The sequence below is a fragment of the Bufo bufo genome, chromosome 11, assembly GCF_905171765.1.
Source record: "Bufo bufo chromosome 11, aBufBuf1.1, whole genome shotgun sequence".
In the NCBI taxonomy this organism is placed as follows: Eukaryota; Metazoa; Chordata; class Amphibia; order Anura; family Bufonidae; genus Bufo; species Bufo bufo.
The window spans coordinates 88,899,621-88,919,949 of NC_053399.1; the positions used below are offsets into that span (position 1 = coordinate 88,899,621).

Here is a 20,329-nt window from a genome sequence, read left to right on the forward strand (position 1 = left end):
GCTGTGAAAAACAAAACAAAAACACTGATCTCCTTAATACATTTCCCTTGTGACTCACCTATCTGAGATTTTGAAAGCAATGGGCTGATCTGGACTGGCTTCAATGAAAAGAACGGGAGGACAGTTTTTGACTTCATTGATTGGCTCAGGTAGGGTTTATTAGGAATTGTTTGATACTGGGCATCTCGGAACCATAACAGCATTGCCACCGAGTGTTAGGGTCAAATTAGCCCTTTTGGAACTTGGACACCATGTGAGTATTGGAAAGAAAAAAAAAAATAAAAAATCCCCTATGTCATTTTTTTCATGTGATTTTTTTTTTTTATTATTATTACCTCAGTGAGCAAACATACTTTTTTCAGCTTTTATCACAGATATCTCAGAACTTCCAAACCAAAGGCTTAACTGGACAAATACAAATTCCAGTGCCGCAGCTTTAAAAAAAAAAAAATCCGCCACTGCTGCATTAGTATCTTGGTTGATAATAAGGCCGTTTTGGGGGGAAAAACTGCGAGCCCCTTCCAAAAGGTGGCCGTGGTCGTTTTAAATTGTGGTATGGTTCTCTAGGTCTGAACAGAGGTCGTGGTCCTCGCATGCCACCAGTGTTCATATGATGTGGGCCGTGTGGGTGAACATGATGTGGAGGACCGCTATAACCTCCATGGTGGTCTCTAGGCATAGGACCCAATGGTTCATTCATCCTGCCCAGAGGCTGATTGTGTTGACTACTATTTTCACGAGATAAGGGTTCATGATCTCGCGCAGACATAGGATGCATGGGGAAAGGCTCCATCGCCCCTTGATGGATTGCGTTATGGTCCTGTGGGAACGGATTGTGTATAGGAGGTGGTGAGAACGGAATGCCGCCATGTTCTGTTGAGTGATGAATAGGGAAAGGATTTCCGCCATGTTCTGGGGGGGGAGGGTGAGGAACATGAGGCAATGTTTTTGATGGTTCCACAGATTGCAGCCGTGAAGAGACAGAAATGTCTCTAGAAAACATGGTTCCATGATCAGGTGGCAAGCCAGGTGGGGGGCCACTAGGGGGCATTGTTTGCTCCATTTGAAACGGTCCACCCCGATCCAATGGAGAAACCATGGACGGTGGGGGTGGCGGCAAGAGATGATCAAAAGGCGGGAGATTTTTTGCCCTAAAGTCACTGACAGAGTCCTGAAACCTTGGTAAGTGCTCCTCGTACTGTGCTTTATACCCAGTGCTGCCACCTACAGGAGGCTGCTCGTCAGCACTTGGAGGACCATCATCAAAAGAACTCCCTGTACTACCCATTTCAAACCAACCACTTCTGTTCCCATCAATCCCATGTGGCCTTCCAGCTTTCATGCCAATCCTCATAGATTCTACAGTTTTAATTGGCTCCCCAGGGTACCTCATGTTTCCCATATTGTGATACCCCAAGGTTTCAATAGGAGCGCCTTTTTCTTCAGTACTATCTGGCAAGTCAACGCATGATGATGAAACTCTAGTTTCGATGCGATACTGCTCTTCCGATCGGTCTTCGGACGTTCCTCCAGTATGGCTCCGACCAGACATCTGAACGTCTTCGTTAAAGCTTGCCTGTCCAAACTTAGTTTCTTCAGATGGCCTGCGGGAGGCGTTCTTTAGCATATTTTTAAATTCCATTGCTGTGGATTCTGAAAGAGTGGAAGACGATTGCTCGGCGCCAACTGTTCGTGGAGGAGGGTTATTATTGGGGTGAAAATTTGACTGTCTGTTCTGAGGAGCATGAGCAGATTCTGGATACTGCGACTGCCCCATGACTGAGTGAAGCATTGGTACATTATGGTTAGTGTCAGATGCGTAAAAAGGATCATCTTTTGGAGGGGATGGTGAGGAGCTGGTCTCAAGATTATTTCCTCTTATATTATAGCCGCCGTATCTATCAGAGGATGGAGATAATGAGCCGCCCTTCTCCCCAGTGTTAAAAGAAGGTTGCATAGAGTGAGGAAAGGTCTGTCTAAAATCTTGTGTCTGGTTGAAATTCTGGGATGGTGGATATTCCATTGAATCTAAATGCATGCCTGATTTCAGGATAGATTTTGATGGTCTTTTATCTACATTCCCACCAGAAGAAGATGGTGGCCCAGCAAATTCAAAGTCCCGGTAGTCTTCATCTTCGTGAAATGGTGTGTCTGGAAAATACTGCTCCAATGTCGAGTCGACTCCTGAAAGTTTTTCCATAGCGTCGGATGTCTGTCGGTAAGCATTTGGCGAATTTCCACCAATACCATAAGACCTGTAAGGCTGATGTTTCTGAAATTCCGTGTCTTTAGTTAACAAAGGGGACCGTGTGCTACTGGGGGTAGAAGAGCCAGGGCTTATTATCTTCGATAACAAAGAGATGCTATCGACATTGCTGGCAGTCGGCTTGTCCATGATCTCATCCTGGGTGGGCGTTCCACTTCTTTCATCACGGACCGGAGTTCCATCTACATTATCCAGCGAGGTGCTTGAGGGTCCACTTTGATAATCTGAGGAGGGTTCTGGAACAACGGTGGACCCTAAACCACTGAGAATAGGGATATTCAAATCTAGCCCGCTAAAACCTGGATTCCCTTTCAAGAAATTATGGATCTTCATTTCAAGACTTGAAGACTCCACTTCCTCAGGGGCTTTTCGCGTCTCTGAAGGCTGGCTACTGATCTTCTCGTCTGTCACGGGAGGCTGAGATGGCAATACAATGGATGCTGGTTGTTTCACATTTGAGCTAGGTGGGACGTTTGGCTTACACACAGATGTGGATGAAACATCAGCATTTGTGTTCGTGGGAGAAAAACCATACGTTTTAGGAAGAAAAGGTGGTGTTACAGATGGGGTATTTTTATCTTTGACAGTTTGAACAGCCGTATTCATGGGTGCCGTTGAAGTAGTGATGGTTGTTGAGCCACTGTGTAGAGCAACGCTTTGAATCAGATTAGAAAGACCTGCAAAAAGTTATTAGAATAGAGTTACTAGAAGAAATAAACATCAATAATGCTAAAAATAAGAATCTTACCCAATTTCCCGACAAATCCCAGATGCTACTAAATGAAGAAATAAACTGAGGTGGCAAAAAAGTGATGAGCAGCATATTGATGTAAGGATCGTTCACATGCGAGTCAGAGACACTGATTAAAGCCTCATGCAAATAGTCATATTTCACAGGAGAAATACAAATGCAATACTTAGAGGACCTTTCACCGATCCGGACATTGTGAACTAAGCATACAGACATGGAGAGCGGCGCCCAGGGATCTCCCTGCACTTACTGTTATACCTGGGCGGCGCTCCGTTCTCCCGTTATGTCCTCCGGTATGTTCGGGGACTTGGTTATAGTAGGCGGAGTCTGCCCTTGTTCTGCTGGGCGTATCCTTCTCCTAGGCTGTAGCGCTGGCCAATCGCAGCACTCAGCTCATAGCCTCCCAGGCTGTGAGCTCTGCGCTGCGATTGGCCAGCACTACAGCCTAGGAGAAGGATACGCCCAGCAGAACAAGGGCAGACTCCGCCTACTATAACCAAGTCCCCGAACATACCGGAGGACATAACGGGAGAACGGAGCGCCGCCCAGGTATAACAGTAAGTGCCGTGAGATCCCTGGGCTCCGCTGTATATGTCAGGATACTTAGTTCACAATGTCAGGATACTTAGTTCACAATGTCAGGATCGGTGAAAGGGGTTCTCCGGGAAGAAAGAAAATGAAAATACTTAAATATTACTTTATTATAAATATATTCCTAAATACCTTTCTTTAGTTATAATGGTTTTTTTTTGTCTGGGGAGAAATCATTAAAATGTCTGCCGACCTATTAGTGCACACAAAACCTGTCCTAATCACACAGGAGGACAAATTACTTCACAACACTGAGCTAAAGAGCTGCCTCATCCTCCTCTCTGCCCTATTCTCAGGGATTATGAATACAGGATCATAACCCCCGACGAGCAGAGAGGAGGACGAGGCAGGGCTTTAGCTCAGTGTTGTGAAGTAACTTGTCCTCTTATGTGATTAGGACAGGTTCTGTGTGCACTAATAGGACGACAGCAATTTTATTTCTCCTGATGATCGCTTCCTAGACAAAACCAGCCATTATAACTAAAGAAAGGTATTTCGGAATATATTTATAATAAAGTAATAAGTATTTTCATTTTCTTAATTCCCATAGAACCTCTTTAACTCTTTCACCCCCGGAGGTTTTTAGTTTTTTTTGCATTTACGTTTTTTTGCGCTCCCTGCCTTCCCAGAGCCATAACATTTTTGTCTATTCACATAGCCATATGAGGGCTTGTTTTTTTTGTGGGACAAGTTGTACATTCCAACGCCACCATTTAATATTGCATATGATGTAGTGGGAATAAGAAAACAAAAGCAAACTTTCATACAGTCATCATTAAAAATTACCTATTATTTTACACCCACAGCTGCCTTTGTCTCCATGGTAAGAGACGACAGACCCTGTGGAGTCTGATACTTCCATGTGTTTCTGAGGGCTTCAGATCCATGTCTCCGCACTGCAAAAGATTGGACATGTCCTATCTTTTGTCGCAAGGTGGAGGGGCCATACGGTCGTCTGAATGGGGCCATACGGTCGTCTGAATGGGGCCATACGAGATGGTAGGGGACAAAAAGAAGGGTGTATGACTGCAGGATCAGACTACACCGGTTTTGTAGTCTGTTACCATAGAGATGCACAAGTCTGCATTGCAGCTGTAGACACACGATAGTAGTAAATGTAAAATAACTCAAAAGCTACTTTTTTTTTTACTGTAGATGCACTCCAGCTGTGGTAAAACTACGAATCCCAGCATGCTCCATTTATTTCTATGGAGCTCTGAGAAAAGCCAAGCAAGTGTACATATCGGGAGTTGTAGTTTTACCACAGCTGGAGTGCGGGAGGTTAGCCATCACAGCACTAGAGCTTACAGATTGGAAACCATGACGCAGATGTGAACGAAAAATTCCAGTTCTGTAAATTTCCTATCCCCCGTGTAAAAATACTCATTAATGCCAGAAAGTCATATAATGACCCTCCCCCCAAAAGTGGACAGGATCCAACTGAACAGGGGGGGGTTGGGGATCAGTGCTTGCTGCAGATGATGCAGAGTTGCAATATGCCTGGAACAGGGGGCACATTTTAAAACATTGAAATTTTAAACCAGAGATTCAGAAGTATTTTAACCCTTTAAATACCGGAGGGGTTTTTGTTTTTTCAGTTTTGATTTTTCTGTCCTATGTTCCTGGAGCTTATTAATTTTACAGTAACATATCCATGTTAGGGCTCAAGCACACGGCCATTGTGCTGCCGTTCCATGCATTGGGGACCGCAATTTGGTCCGTGTGGTGGCCGGGACAGATAGAGACCCATTCAACTTGAATGGGTCTGTGATCCATCCACACAGTAAAAAAAAAAAAAAAAATAGAACACGTTCTATTTTTTTGCGGTGCGGAGGCACGGACAGAAACACCACGGAAGTACTGCGTAGTGCGCTCGATCCGCGCTTCCGTTAAGCACAGCACCTTCCGGATTGCGAACCCATACAAGTGAGCCATGTGAATTGAGCCATAAGGGCTTGTTTTTTTTGGCTGGATAAGTTGTACTTTTTAATGCCACCATTTAATATGGCATACAATGTAGTAGGAAAAGGGAAAACAAATAATAGTCCAAATAGGGTGGAATTGGCGCTCCCTTTGTGGCAAAACTTGCTCTTTATTCTGAAGGTCAGTACGATTACAACAATACCGCATATGTATAGGTTTGTTATGTCTAAACAGTAGTAGTTTTTATTGATACCATTTTGGAGCGTGTGACCTTTTGGGTGGACTTTTTTAGTAAATTTTTTTGGGTAAGAGAAGCAATGAAAAAATGGTTTTGTTACTCCATATTAAAAAAAAAAATTTACATTTTAATAGTACGGCCGTTTTCGGACGCCGTGATGTAAATTTTTTTTGTTTTACAGAAAGGGGGGCCATTTAAAATTGTATATATTTTAACTTTATTTTTTTACTATTTTTAAAGGGAGTCTGTAATCACAGTTTCACCTTTTTAACCCTTCCCATAGCTTTCTAGCAGCATTACAGTTGATAAAAACATTACCTTTACCATAAGGAATCGTGGACTGGGTCTTTCACTCTGCCCGCCAATCTTCTTACTTCTTCTCACGCCGAGATCCCGCGCCTGCGCGCTGAGTCCATCGGCCGGCGCATGCGCACTGCGATGTCCATTACTGGCACGGCATCACAGTAATTAATGCGCATGCGCCGGCTAACGGCGAGTTAGACGGCGCATGCGCATTAATTACTGTGATGCCGTACCAGGAATGGACATCGCAGTGCGCCGGCCGACGGACTCAGCGCGCAGGCGCAGGATCTCGGCGAGAGAAGTAGTAAGAAGATGGGCGGGCAGAGGGAAAGACTGGGCGGGGGGAAGCGACGATAAGGCAGAGCTGCCTGGGCACCTACGAGGTTGACGCCGCCCCTTGGCACTTGCGAGCCCTCATTTGCATATACTACTAAGATGATTTTTGCCAGTTTTATAAGTCCACGATTGCTTATAAAGGTAAAGTTTTTATCAACTGTAATGCTGCTAGAAAGCTATGGGAAGGGTTAAAAAGGTGAAACTGTGATGACAGACTCCCTTTAATGTTTTTGTAGCCTGTGTAATATTACCATGTTCCATACAGAAGCAGGGTAATATGTGAATTGCTCATGTCTTATGTTCACCTGCCTGCTGGCCAACATAAGAATTGTAGCTCGAATATGCTGGGTCTCTTCAGAGACACCAAGTGAATTAAGTCAATTGCCGGCCTCCCCATTGGCCACAGGGGGATGCCGGTAATGACCCGGAAGAGCACACTTCGGGGTTTTTGAATGTTTAGATGCCGTGATCACAGCATCTTCAGTACATGGGAAGATATCTGTTAGAAATCGGGATGCAGTTGAAAATAAAAGTAAAATCAGGTTTTGCCTCGATCATTCCAAATTTGGAATGCCAGCTTTCAAACAAGACCAGGCCCATGTCTCTAGCTGCTAACAATCAGGAGACATGAGCAGCTAAAGCAGGCTACCCCTACCCCTTCTGCCCGAGCTGGACTCAAGCAAAACAGTTAAGTAAAGTACTTTACCCAGAGCCCAAGCTGAGCTCAGGCACAACAGGTAGGTAGTTAAAGGGCATCTGTCAGCCGATTAGTACCCATGACACTGGCTAACCTGTTACATGTGCGCTCGGCAGCTGAAGGCATCTGTGTTGGCCCCATGTTATGCCCGTATTGCTGAGAACAATTATGTTTTATTATATGCAAATGAGCAATCTAGGAGAAATGCGGGCATTGCCATTGCAGAGAGCTGAGCCCGTTGCTCCTAGAGGCTCATTTGCAGATATTATAACATCATTGTCCTCAGCAACGCGGGCACATATGAACATGGGGCCAACAGATCCTTCAGCTGCCAAGTGCATATTCAGCAGGTCAGCCAGTGTCATAGGCACAAATCTGTGGACAGATGCCCTTTAAGGACAGGAAATCAAATTCAAGTCCCAAACGAGTGCTTAACCATCAGAACATCTTTCATATGAACACAGCTACTACTAACTATATACAAGAAAAGGACATTCTGCTGGTTTTCCTGCTCATGACATATAAAGAACTAAGTACACTCAAAATCAAGTCCATATCAGTGCAGCACACATGGCCATGAAAAGAAGGTTAGGATATATAGATCTTACCTTGCAAATTTGGGGTGGTGGAAACCTGTGTTTTAGACAAAGCAGAAAGAATGCTTTCAGGAGTGATCTCCACTTTGGAAAATATATTTGCCAAAGGGTTTGATGCACTCTGTGCTGGTTGCTTTGCAGCTGGACCTAAATTAGATGTTGGTGTTGTTGGGGTACCAGGGGAAGGCTTGGTTGCTGGACTTACACCTAGAAGAAATCATAAGTCAAGGATGAAGCACATTTCCATACATGAATAAGTCAGGACTTATGGATATAGCACAAGTCAAAACTCACCTGATGTCTTCATGACAGAAGTTAAGCTACTTAGGATGGAACTGATTTTTCCCAAGTCTACATTGGGCAAGTTTGGCAATCCAAGGGGAATTGATGGGGAAATGACAGGAGCGGTTACTGTTTTAGCAAAAGCTGTTGATACTGGAGCAGATGTTACAGCTGTCACAGCCGAGGAGAGGACTTGTGTTGGTGCACTGCTGGGGACCGGTGAAGGGGATGGGGACAAAGTAACGACAGGAGTTGTAGCTGTGGCCTCACTCTGCTGAGTGGTTGCAGGAGAGCCGACTGTGTCCTTCAAAGTTGATGCTGGAGATTGTGAATGATCATTTCTTTCTTCGACTACAATATATATAAAAAAACAAACAAAAAAAAAAAAACACATTACTACAAATTAAAGTACTTCTGATATCCCGACATGAGATGGGCATGCCAATTGATTAGTCTTCAACTGGTCTTGCGGATCAGATATATCACCATCTCTCTCTATATCTATAGCGCCGGCACCCAACCTATGACAGGGCGCTGCGATCTGCGGCAGTTAACACCTCAGGTGTGACTTCTCCCCTGTGCTGCTGAGGAGAAAATGGCGCACGCTGAGAGCAGCGTGCGCCATGTTCTCCGATACTAAGCTGCGCAGTAGTACAGCCTAGTATCAGTAAATGTCCCGGTATTGAATCGATGCAGATACAAAAGTATCGATTTGCTATCGATAATTGGATACCCGCTACAACCCTAGATAGAATCACTGCGTGGCCGAAACCTCCTTCTGCGCTACGCTCTGACTGAGTACAGCATCAGGACGTAGTGGACGTAGGCACGCACTATGACCTGATGCTGTGTGATATCAGGTCAGATCTGAGGCAGATCGAGCTTAGGGATCTGATTTTGTGGTGTGAAAAAATATTCTTTATTTTCCTCTTCTAACTCCTAGGTGCGTCTTCTAGTCCGGAAAAATAATAGGTTAGCCCATTATAGTCTATGATCCACGGCTCCAAATTAACAGCCTGGCTGAAGATTTTCACAATTGATACAATTTGTTCACATGTTCAGTATCTTGGATGGGTGAGCCGGACCTGATCTCACAGCATCCTAGTTCGGCCGGGTCACACACAGAAAATACAGAGCTAAAATGCATCTGTTTTACACTTGTGTGAAGCTAGCCTCTTTCCACAAGGTTGAGAGTGAAACCCCTCTAAAGTCTTGAAAATATTTAATTGTGCTTTCAAACTGTAGAGTTTGAAACATACCAATTATCTCAGGCATTTCTTCATCACCGTCCACATCAGACAACTCCATGTCCTCCACAATACGATTGTCCTTTGGAGGCTCAGGTGAATCAGACTGCACCGGCTCAACTTCTGGTGACAATGGGCTCACATCTCCCATTCCTTGAAATGGAGACTCTGAGCCGGTGGGCGAAGGAGCATCCATGGCCGGCGATGGCACGGGAGACTCCTCCGGATCAGGTAGAGTTGCCTTTAGTTGATCAAGCTTTTTCTTCAAATTACTCACTCGATTAGCAAACGTTTTATAAGCCTGCAGAAAAGCAAAGTATTAGCTTCACAAAAAATGTCATTTTCTACTAACCAACCACCATCTAAAGACAGTTTTCAACACAATCCACAGGATAGGTAATCAATACCTGATGGCTGGACTCCCACCACTCACTAGCCCTGTCGTTGTCATGTGCATAGTGTCCCCTGACCCTTTTTGCAGAATAAGCATGATCTACCCTTTAACACACCCATGATCAGCAGCAGTCTCCCTATACAGCTGATTGCAAGGGGACCCACTAATGGGACTTTCAATAATTGTTACTGGTGAGGGCGTGAGAACCCCCATCTTATTACCTCAATGAGAGCATTCGGAAAGGGGGGGGTTCTCATAAACATAAACAGAATTACATAAACGTGCATCGTCTTTAGTAGTTAGGTAGCATAGCGATATACGATATAAGGTATTCAGCTTATAGACTATGTACTTACATTCACCACAACCTTGACTTCACGGTACTGGGCCTCATAGAATATTCCGGCATTCTCCATAACTTCTGCCAAGGAGGGGCTATTTTTAACTTGCTTGTCCAGGAGGCCAACAAACTCCTCAAGCTTTGCGCTTGCCTCTTCAAAATCCTTCGAAAATTTCTTTCCTCCCGCTTTATCTGGAACATAAGTAAGAGACGTCTGGTCACACTGGAGAAGATCTAAGTACTGGCCATGGAAAAGCGCCTCTTACTCCACAGCACTGGTGCTCAGTACCTTTCAGGCGTTTTAGCGTTTCCGTGCTGCACACATCAACTCTCATGTTTGCAAGCTGTTTCTCTTTGAGGTCGAGATTATCCAGTGAGCGCTTGTAAGACAGCAAGTCATCAATCAGACCTTGAGGCTGAGGAAATAAAAAATAATTATGGGTCAGAAACTGGGAGAATTCTCCAATACATACACATATGCGAATAAAGATGGATTTTCTTTTAAATAAAACTAGTCTGTGCACCTAGACTGCCCCTCTATCGCCAAAGACATGAGCTCACTTATTTAAGGAGGTAGCAGTGCTCATTAGCAGCGTGAGGAGTGTATGGAGCAGGCTCAGTAATATAGCCGACACCAAACTGCTGCAGGCTCATAGGCCTGCCAGTGTAAAAAATACATTTTACGGGAGCTTCGTGACATCAGGTTTCATCGGCTCTGCTTTTCCAGTGTGCAGAGTACGTAACCAATATACTTTCCATGGTTCTGTATTCTGTGAGGCAATGAAACCTGAAGGTTAGAAGCGCTGCTGCACGCTGCGGTTTCAGCAAAAGGTTTAGGTGTCCCTAGGGTTGGACGAAATCAAAAATATTCAGACGATAACGATATTAAAAAAATTTATCGCGATAAATACCAGTTTTAAAGAAAAAAAACACACAAGGAGACGTTACACTGTATGGGGTCAGCCACAAGGAGACGTTACACTGTATGGGGTCAGCCACAAGGAGACGTTACACTGTATGGGGTCAGCCACAAGGAGACGTTACACTGTATGGGGTCAGCCACAAGGAGACGTTATACTGTATGGGTCAGCCACAAGGAGACGTTACACTGTATGGGGGCAGCCACAAGGAGACGTTACACTGTATGGGGTCAGCCACAAGGAGACGTTACACTGTATGGGGGCAGCCACAAGGAGACGTTACACTGTATGGGGGCAGCCACAAGGAGACGTTACACTGTATGGGGGCAGCCACAAGGAGACGTTACACTGTATGGGGGCAGCCACAAGGAGACGTTACACTGTATGGGGGCAGCCACAAGGAGACGTTATACTGTATGGGGGCAGCCACAAGGAGACGTTATACTGTATGGGGGCAGCCACAAGGAGACGTTACACTGTATGGGGGCAGCCACAAGGAGACGTTATACTGTATGGGGGCAGCCACAAGGAGACGTTATACTGTATGGGGGCAGCCAGAAGGAGACGTTATACTGTATGGGGGGCCACAAGGAGACGTTATACTGTATGGGGTCAGCCACAAGGAGACGTTATACTGTATGGGGGCAGCCACAAGGAGACGTTACACTGTATGGGGGCAGCCACAAGGAGACGTTATACTGTATGGGGGCAGCCACAAGGAGACGTTACACTGTATGGGGTCAGCCACAAGGAGACGTTACACTGTATGGGGCAGCCACAAGGAGACGTTACACTGTATGGGGGGCCACAAGGAGCACAGCCGCAAGGAGACATTACATACAGTATGGGGGTATAAACGGCTGACATCCGTACGGACCGCTGTATGGAAAAGGTTAACAGTAAGAGGGGTCTCCCTCCCTCTCCCATCGGGGGGGGGGGGGGGGCTGTGCCTTTGCAGCCCCCCTCCTTACCTGTCTGCTCAGTTGTGGCCACAACTGAGCAGACGGGGAAGGTTCCCATGGCAACAGGACGCCTTCTCAGGCATCCTGCTGTCCATGGTGCTGAACAGATCTGTGCTAAAGGCATAGATCTGTTCAGACAAAGTGTAAGTAAAATACAGTACAATACACTATATAGTGTACTGTATTATACAGACATCAGACCCACTGGATCTTCAAGAACCAAGTGGGTCTGGGTCAAAATAAATGTAAAAAAAAAGTGAAAAAATATTTTAAAAAAACATTTATCACTGAATAAAAAAAAATAAAAAAAAATACACTACACATATTAGGTATCGCCGCATCCGTAACGACCTCATCTATAAAACGGTCATGTTACTTTCCCTAAACGGTGAACGCCATAAAAATAAAAACTATCAGGAAATAGAAATTTTGCCCACCTTACTTCCCAAAAAAGGTAATAAAAGTGATCAAAAAAGTCGCATGTACGCCAAAATAGTACCAATCAAACAGTCATCTCTTCCCGCAAAAATCATACCCTACCCAAGATAATCGCCTAAAAACTGAAAAAACTATGGCTCTCAGACTATGGAGACACTAAAACATGATTTTTTTTTGTTTCAAAAATGAAATCATTGTGTAAAACTTACATAAATAAAAAAAAATTGTATACATATTAGGTATATAGATGAAAGTTGTAAATAACAAAAAATAAATAAAAACGGTGCCAAAAAAGCTATTTCTTGTTACCCTGCCTCACAAAAAGTGTAATATAGAGCAACCAAAAATCATATGTACCCTAAACTAGTACCAACAAAACTTACACCCTATCCTGTAGTTTCTAAAATGGGGTCACTTTTTTGGAGTTTCTACTCTAGGGGTGCATCAGGGGGGCTTCAAATGGGACATGGTGTCCAAAAAAAACAAACAGTCTAGCAAAATATGCCTTCCAAAAACCGTATGGCATTCCTTTCCTTCTGCGCCCTACCGTGTGCCCGTACAGCAGTTTACGACAACATATGGGGTGTTTCTGTAAACTACAAATTCAGGGCCATAAATAATGAGTTTTGTTTGGCTGTTAACCCTTGCTTTGTAACTGGAAAAAAAAATATTAAAATGGAAAATCTGCCAAAAAAGTGAAATTTTTAAATTGTATCTCTATTTTCCATTAAATCTTGTGCAACACCTAAAGGGTTAACAAAGTTTGAATAATCAGTTTTTAATACCTTGAGGGGTGTAGTTTCTTAGATGGGGTCACTTTTATGGAGTTTCTACTCTAGGGGTGCATCAGGGGGTCTTCAAATGGGACATGGTGTCAAAAAAAAAACAGTCCAGCAAAATCTGCCTTTCAAAAACCATACGGCGCACCTTTCCCTCTACGCCCTACTGTGTGCCCGTACAGTAGTTTACGGTCACATATAGGGTGTTTCTGCAAACTACAGAATCGGGGCAATAAATATAGCATTTTGTTTGGCTGTTAACCCTTGCTTTGTTACTAGAAAAACATTGATTAAAATGGAAAATTTGCCCAAAAATTAAAATTCTTAAATTACATCTCCATTTGCCAATAACTCTTGTGCAACACCTAAAGGGTTAACAAAGTTTGTAAAATCAGTTTTGAATACCTTGAGGGGTGTAGTTTATAGAATGGGGTAATTTTTGGGTGGTTTCTATTATGTAAGCCTCACAAAGTGACTTCAGACCTGAACAGGTCCCTAAAAAGTGGGTTTTTGAAGATTTCTGAAAAATCTCAAGATTTTCTTCTAAACTTCTAAGCCTTGTAACATCCCCCAAAAATAAAATATCATTCCCAAATTGATCCAAACATGAAGTAGACATATGGAGAATGTAAAGTAATAACTATTTTTGGAGGTATTACTATGTATTATAGAAGTAGAGAAATTGAAACTTGGAAATTTGCAATTTTTGACAAATTTTTGGTAAATTTGTTTTTTTTTTTTATAAATAAAAAAGATTTTTTTTTTACTTCATTTTACCAGTGTCATGAAGTACAATATGTGATGAAAAAACTATCTCAGAACGGCCTGGATAAGTCAAAGCGTTTTAAAGTTATCGGCACTTAAAGGGACACTGACAGGCTCAAAAAGCATATTTAGGTATATATATATATGTCAGTACAGGTCTTATAAAGTGTATAAGAATCATCTAAGTATCCCCCCTGTCCACCTTATAAATACAGTAAAATGAAGTTTTATAACCTGGTTGAATCGTGTTTAAGGCCCAAGGGGCGGCGTTTCATCTCAACTTGCGCCCAGCCAGCCATGCCCCAACTGCCGTTTGAAGCGCCGCCCAGCTCATCAATATTCACTTCGCTGGGCGGCGCTTCAAACGGCAGTTGGGGCGAGGCTGGCTGGGCGCAAGTGGAGATGAAACGCCGCCCCTTGGGCAGATTGAACACGATTCAAGCAGGTTATAAAACTTCATTTTACTGTATTTATAAGGTGGACAGGGGGGATACTTAGATGATTCTTATACACTTTATAAGACCTGTACTGTCATATATATACCTAAATATGCTTTTTGGGCCTGTCAGTGTCCCTTTAAAGTGACACTGGTCAGATTTGCAAAAAATGGCCAAGTCCTTAAGGTGAAATAAGGCTGAGTCCTTAAGGGGTTAAAGGATAGGTGCACCTTTGGAGTGCATTTTTTTTTTGTTTAGATTGCATTTAACTTATTTTTGTCTAAACATATTTTCAATTGGTCTTTATAAAAATAAAAAAATAAAAATATTGAGCTGTTCAGACACCAAAGGGTTAACAGTTTTTCTAACTGTGTGACTGGTACTTTCACTTATTTAAACCACATTCTTATCAGTACGATAAAGAGTGAGCTTTAATCAGTGTTTATAAGGTCAGAGAGCAGAGATAAGGAGCCCGTCTGCTCCTCAGATGACAGAAAAGATAAAAAATAATCCACAGGCAGGTGCTGGAGAGCTACAGCTCTGTACAGAAAAAAGGATTCCATATTGTTAAAGGGGTATTCCCATCTTGCTACTTCATCCTCAATTGCTGCCAGCTAGCTGTTCACTTTCTGGTTTTCTGCAGCTAAGGCTGGGCGGGCTTAGGCAGCTAGAGTGAAGGCTGGCCACACCTCCTTATGACATCACACAGAGCTCAGTCCTTGCGTGCTAGTTCATGTGAAGAGTATGACTCATCAGTCTGGCAGCCTGCAGTGTCTGATTCCCCATCAAGGGGAGGGGCCTCAAAGAGAGCCATGGGAAGTGAGCTCAGTGTACAGTAACACTTGGCTGTTCTGCAGTTTTACACACAAAATCTCAGTCTGATCTTTTACAAACCCATTCTGTGCATTAAAAACTTTAATTCCATATTCTACATTAGCTCAAAAGCTTGCCCATCCCCCACCCACCAGCACTGATGCAGATTTATTTCCATTACAGCTGTACTCCAGTTGTGTATAAACCTTACACTATGTATCTTTATAGATGCATATACAGTTCAGCTACACGTGTCTTCTCCAGTCCCCTAACATCACTTTGGCTGAATGGCTTCTTATACAGCCCTGCTACATCTTTATTCTACTCCCCCGCTAGCACTGGGTCTGAAAAGTTACATATACAGCTCTGCTACATCTGTCTGTTTATCTCTTCCACCAACACTGTGTCAGAACAGCCGCATATACAGCACTGCTACATCAGTTTCTCTCTTCCACCAGCATTGATGCTGACCCGCAACACATACAGCTCTGCTACATCTGTCTATTCCCGTCCCCACTAGAACTATGGCTGAACAGCAGTGCTTTCAGCTCTGCTGCCTCCATCAGCCCCCAATCAGTGGTGCATATATAACAAATACTCATCCCGCTGGCTCTTCCACGCCGGCCGCACCAGTCTCTTCCTCTCACGAACTGTTCGGGCGGCCGCGCATGCACTAAACTATATTCCTTTGTGCTGCGTTGGAGCCGCGCATGCACGGCTCTATTTTCGACGCGGCTCAAAGGAAAATAGATCAGCGCATGCGCGGCCGGCGGAGAATGGAGGCCGGCACTAGATCACCAGGGAATGAGGTGCGCAAGCGCGGCCCATGGATGCGGCCGGCGAGTGGTGGCCGTATCCATGGGCAGCGCTGATAAACAAATAATTTGTATTTTACGATTTGAAGAATAGTAGTTTTTTTAAATCTATATATTTAGTAAAAAGTTTATTGGGGGACATTTAAGAGAATAAATTAGGATTAAACAGATGGGAATACCCCTTTAATAAAAACCAATTGAAAAAAGTTATTTTTAGCTCAAAAGAAGTATAATGCTATAAGAAAAAAAATTGGCCCCAAAAGGTGCACGTAGCCTTTAATAAAACAATACAATGAATATTTGATATTGGCACAATCGTTGTAGTGCAAGATTTCCAAATCGTGAAATTGTGGAAGAAGGGGGGGGGGGGTTATAGTAGTAAATTAAATGGTGGCATTAAAATACACAACTTATCTCCCTCCCCCCAAAAAAAAAAAGTACACAGGCTCTTGGAGGTAAAAATGAAAAAGAGGAAACAAAAATTGGATTGGGCCTAAAGGGGATAAGTAACGATGTCATTCTTACCCTGAATTCAGCCACAATCTTCGATTTTAAGACGGCTTTGGGAGTCTCTGGAACAGCTAAAACGCAGAAAAACAGATAGGATTTTATTACAGTTAACGGAACTGCTCATGATCATCCTGGAATATTGCTGCTGATCTAGACGGAGGACAAATGGGGTCATTTATTAAGACCGGTGTTTTAGATGCCGGTCTTCATCCTGCGCCAGTCTCTACATAACTTAGGCGCATCCGCCACCAGCCCAAACCTACAGGAGTTCCTTTGCTGCCGTAGATTTTTATCATTTTCTGTGCTTAAAACAGGCTTAGAAAATGCGGCTGGCCCACTCCAATTTTTGGCATGTATGGGGAAGAAGTCGCAGATTTGGCCGCAAGTCCCCCATGCGACTGGATCTGCGGCAGATATATCCAATCATAAATGACGCCCATACTGCCTAGTCTCAGACATGGGAGCAGAGCTTAAACATAATGAAGTGGCAGCACGAGTTTTACCACAATGCAAACAGAAAAATCCAGCGTTACTAGAAGTGACAAGTCTTCCAACGAGCCATAGAGAGCGCCTGTTTTATAATTGTGTCTCAAAGCCGCAACATTTGCATATGGTATCTAATTAGCATATTATATTAGAACCCCTCAAAGGAACAATGAAATGAGTCTGATGAGCTATATGCGACAAGTCATAGCAAGCTGCTAATGGTTGTCCTGAACAGATACTCACTTTCTGGAGGTTTCTCTGCAGGTTTAGGACGTGCACTTTTGCTTTTCTCCCGTTTACTCCAACCTCCACCTGTGGCAAATATTGAGAAAGTGTCAAATCTCAGCAAAGAAACAGTCAAATCAAAGGTAACACAGCACAAAATCTATGATCAGACACGAAAAAGTCAACCTGGACACCATGATTTGAAACAGTCCGTTTTAGTAACTATGTGCACCCCCCATCTAATACCAATTCTGGAGCATCTTTTCTTATGACTCCATGTTATGCCGCTCATCCACTATTCCTACTAGCAATAAAAATCTAGACACTGGCCGTACTGATTGGATATGGTCAGACGTCAGATGTTATGACACAGGGAATTTTTAATAGTATGCTAAAGCATACGTGTCAGGAGAGTTCACAGGTCGTCGTCTTTAAAGGAGGGTTGTCAGAAGTAAATTTATACATCTCAGACGACCCGTAAGTTACATTTTTGTCTTTAGTTAATGGAAGCGTGTAAAACCATGCATAGTCCCGATGTACGGTCCTCCACTTCACCTCTGGAACGCGTTTGAAGCCTCATCTCTGATAACAGGGAACTTCATTTACTACATAATGCCGTGACGGCCAGTTGTCACAGTGGCCTACGCTGCACGAGGACGTGATGGCGATTTAATCCCTTGCCCCTTTAAGCATTTTAGGACTTAGTGACCAAGCAATTGTATTATTATTATTTTTTTTATTGTCTTCTTCCAAGAGCTGTAACTTTGTTATTTTTCCATCCATGTAGTCATGTGAGAGCTTGTTGTTATTGTGGGATAAGTTGTAGTTTTTAATGGCGCCATTTTGGGGTACACGTAACTGATTAACTATCGGGGGGGGGGGGGGGGGGGGGGGGCAGAAAAAACAGCAATTAAGCTTTTACAGCAGCGTTCATTTTTCAGCATAGACAACTTAAAGGGGGTTCTGCAGTTATTTTATACTGATGTGCTATCTGGATAGATCATTAGCATCTGATCTGCAGGGGTCCGACACCCAGGACCCCCGCCGATTAGCTGTTTGAGAAGGAAGCTGTGCTGGCAGTAGCGCCGCTGCCTTCTCGCTGTTTGCCGCAGGCCCAGTGACGTCACGACTAGCAACACTGGGCTGGGCGGGGCTAAGCTCCATTCAAGTGAACAGAGCTTAGCCCCGCCCAGGCCAGTGATACTAGTCGTGACGTCACTGGGCCTGCGGCAAACAGCGAGAAGGCCGTGGTGCCGCTGCCTTCTCAAACAGCTGATCGGCAGGGGTCCCAGGTGTCGGACCCCTGCCGATCAGATGCTGATGATCTATCAAGAGAAACTGCAGAACCTCTAACTTTATTCTCCAGGTGGGTACAATTACAGCTTTAACAAACACATAGACCCATAAGAGCCAAAACTTTTTTTTAATCTCTCTCTCTACGGAGCTGTGTGGGCTTGAATTTTAAGGGAAGACTTAGTTTTCATTGGTTTCATAAGACTCTGATCACTTTTACAGCAATTCTGGAATAGTTTTTCCTTTAATCAAACCATTCACTGTGCAGGATAAATTGTGTGACAATTTTGGGTTATTACAGACGCTTACAAATACGTGAAGGGATTTTTTTATTTTTATTTTTTTTCCACTGAAAAGCTCGGAGGCTACATGCACACGACCGTAAATATATGCAGGCCAGAAAATGTGGATCCGCAAAAAATACGGATGCTGTCCATGCGACATTTGTGCTGCATACGTTTTTTTTGTGGATCCATTCTAACAATTCCCATACTTATCTGCAAAACGGACAAGAATAGGCCATACTCTATATTTCTTGCAGGGCTACGGAATTGACATACGGATGCGAACAGCACACGGTGTGCCATCTGCATTTTTGTGGACCCATTGAAATGAATGGGTCCGCATCCTATCCGCAAACAAAACATAACGGACACAAAACACATTCGTGTGCATGAGGCCTTACCATTATTTTTAAACTTGTAGATTTACCATTTACTTGTCCCACAAGGGGACTTTCTTTTGATCGCTTACGCAGTACAGTGTATTGTACTGTCCGTGCTATACTGACAGACACCAGCAGGCTGCGCTAGAGAAGGAGCAGCCAATCAGGAATATACTGCAGGCATGGGGCAAAATGCCTAGGGCGAAAAATACGGTAAGGGCTCGTTCACACAACCGTTGGTGTCCGATTCCCGTATAGCGGACCGCATCTGCGGATCCACAATACACGGGCACCGTTCCGTTGTCATACCGCATCACGGATGCAGACCTATTCATTTCAATGGGTCCGCAAATCCGGAGCACGGGCTTCACACGTTTGTGTGAACGAGCCCTAACTATGTTTCGTCCCCGTACCCTAGTAAAAATGGCCGACAAAATTATTCAAGTACAGCAAATGCATGATGAAGCACAAGGGAAGAAAATGCAACTTACTTAAAGCAGTTCTGAAAGAAGCAATAGTATCCTCGGTGTAAACACTTCTGTCTTCCCATATCTTGAAGACCCTCTCGGCAGACTTTGACACAGACGGATCCCTTTAAAAAATTATTTCAGCAATTAATTCCACAGTGCACTGGTCATAACTGTATACGCTAGTATTACAACTCTACTCTCCCATAGAACAAAGATATAATGGATGCCCTGGTGAATGCCAGTGACACTAATGGCACTTTGCTAGCATGTCCACCAAGGTCTGATCAAGTCACACCAATAAATAAAAAATCTATCTAATGGATCAATTTTTTCTTCTCAACTCCTGCAACAAAATCTGCGCTTTGCGCTCAAAGTAGATGGACGCTGCAGAACGCACTCAACCCTTCTCCTTCCTGGTCCGACTCTCCTGTTGATGTGTCTGGACTATCACTGCTCTGAGCAGCCCATCATTGCCTGCTGTGGTCACAAGCACTATCCCAGCACATAACACTGAAATGTGCTGGGACAGGCTATACGACTGCAGCAGCCAATCACTGTCCTCAGCGGTAGACTTCTGAAAACGGTGACTGACTGCAGCTGTCTCGTGCTGTACTCAGGAGAATCTGACCAGCACCTTAGAGAAGGGTGCTGAAAGAAAAGGGTGTGAAACGAGATTTTTGTGAACTCACCTGTAACATCTTTCTCGCTTAGTTCATTGGGGGACATAGGACCGTGGTATAGCTGCTTGCTGCCACTAGGAGGCAACACTAGGCTGAAAAGTTCTAACT

The 20,329-nt window shown here is 43.9% G+C and overlaps 1 protein-coding gene across 2 annotated transcripts in view; it reads right to left on the minus strand.

Annotated features, from left to right (window-relative positions):
• The window catches only part of RPRD2 (regulation of nuclear pre-mRNA domain containing 2), a 47,624-nt gene that overhangs the window by 1,841 nt on the left and 25,454 nt on the right, over positions 1-20,329 (minus strand). For both annotated transcript variants that reach the window (XM_040411820.1, XM_040411819.1), the window contains exons 3-11: positions 19,563-19,663; positions 17,133-17,201; positions 16,419-16,474; positions 10,254-10,380; positions 9,981-10,156; positions 9,243-9,531; positions 7,996-8,334; positions 7,714-7,908; positions 59-2,943 (exon numbers count right to left, since the gene is read on the minus strand). In XM_040411820.1, the coding sequence (XP_040267754.1) occupies positions 467-2,943; positions 7,714-7,908; positions 7,996-8,334; positions 9,243-9,531; positions 9,981-10,156; positions 10,254-10,380; positions 16,419-16,474; positions 17,133-17,201; positions 19,563-19,663 (3,829 nt within the window). In that variant the 3' untranslated portion in view covers positions 59-466. The remainder of the gene's footprint in view (positions 1-58; positions 2,944-7,713; positions 7,909-7,995; positions 8,335-9,242; positions 9,532-9,980; positions 10,157-10,253; positions 10,381-16,418; positions 16,475-17,132; positions 17,202-19,562; positions 19,664-20,329) is intronic.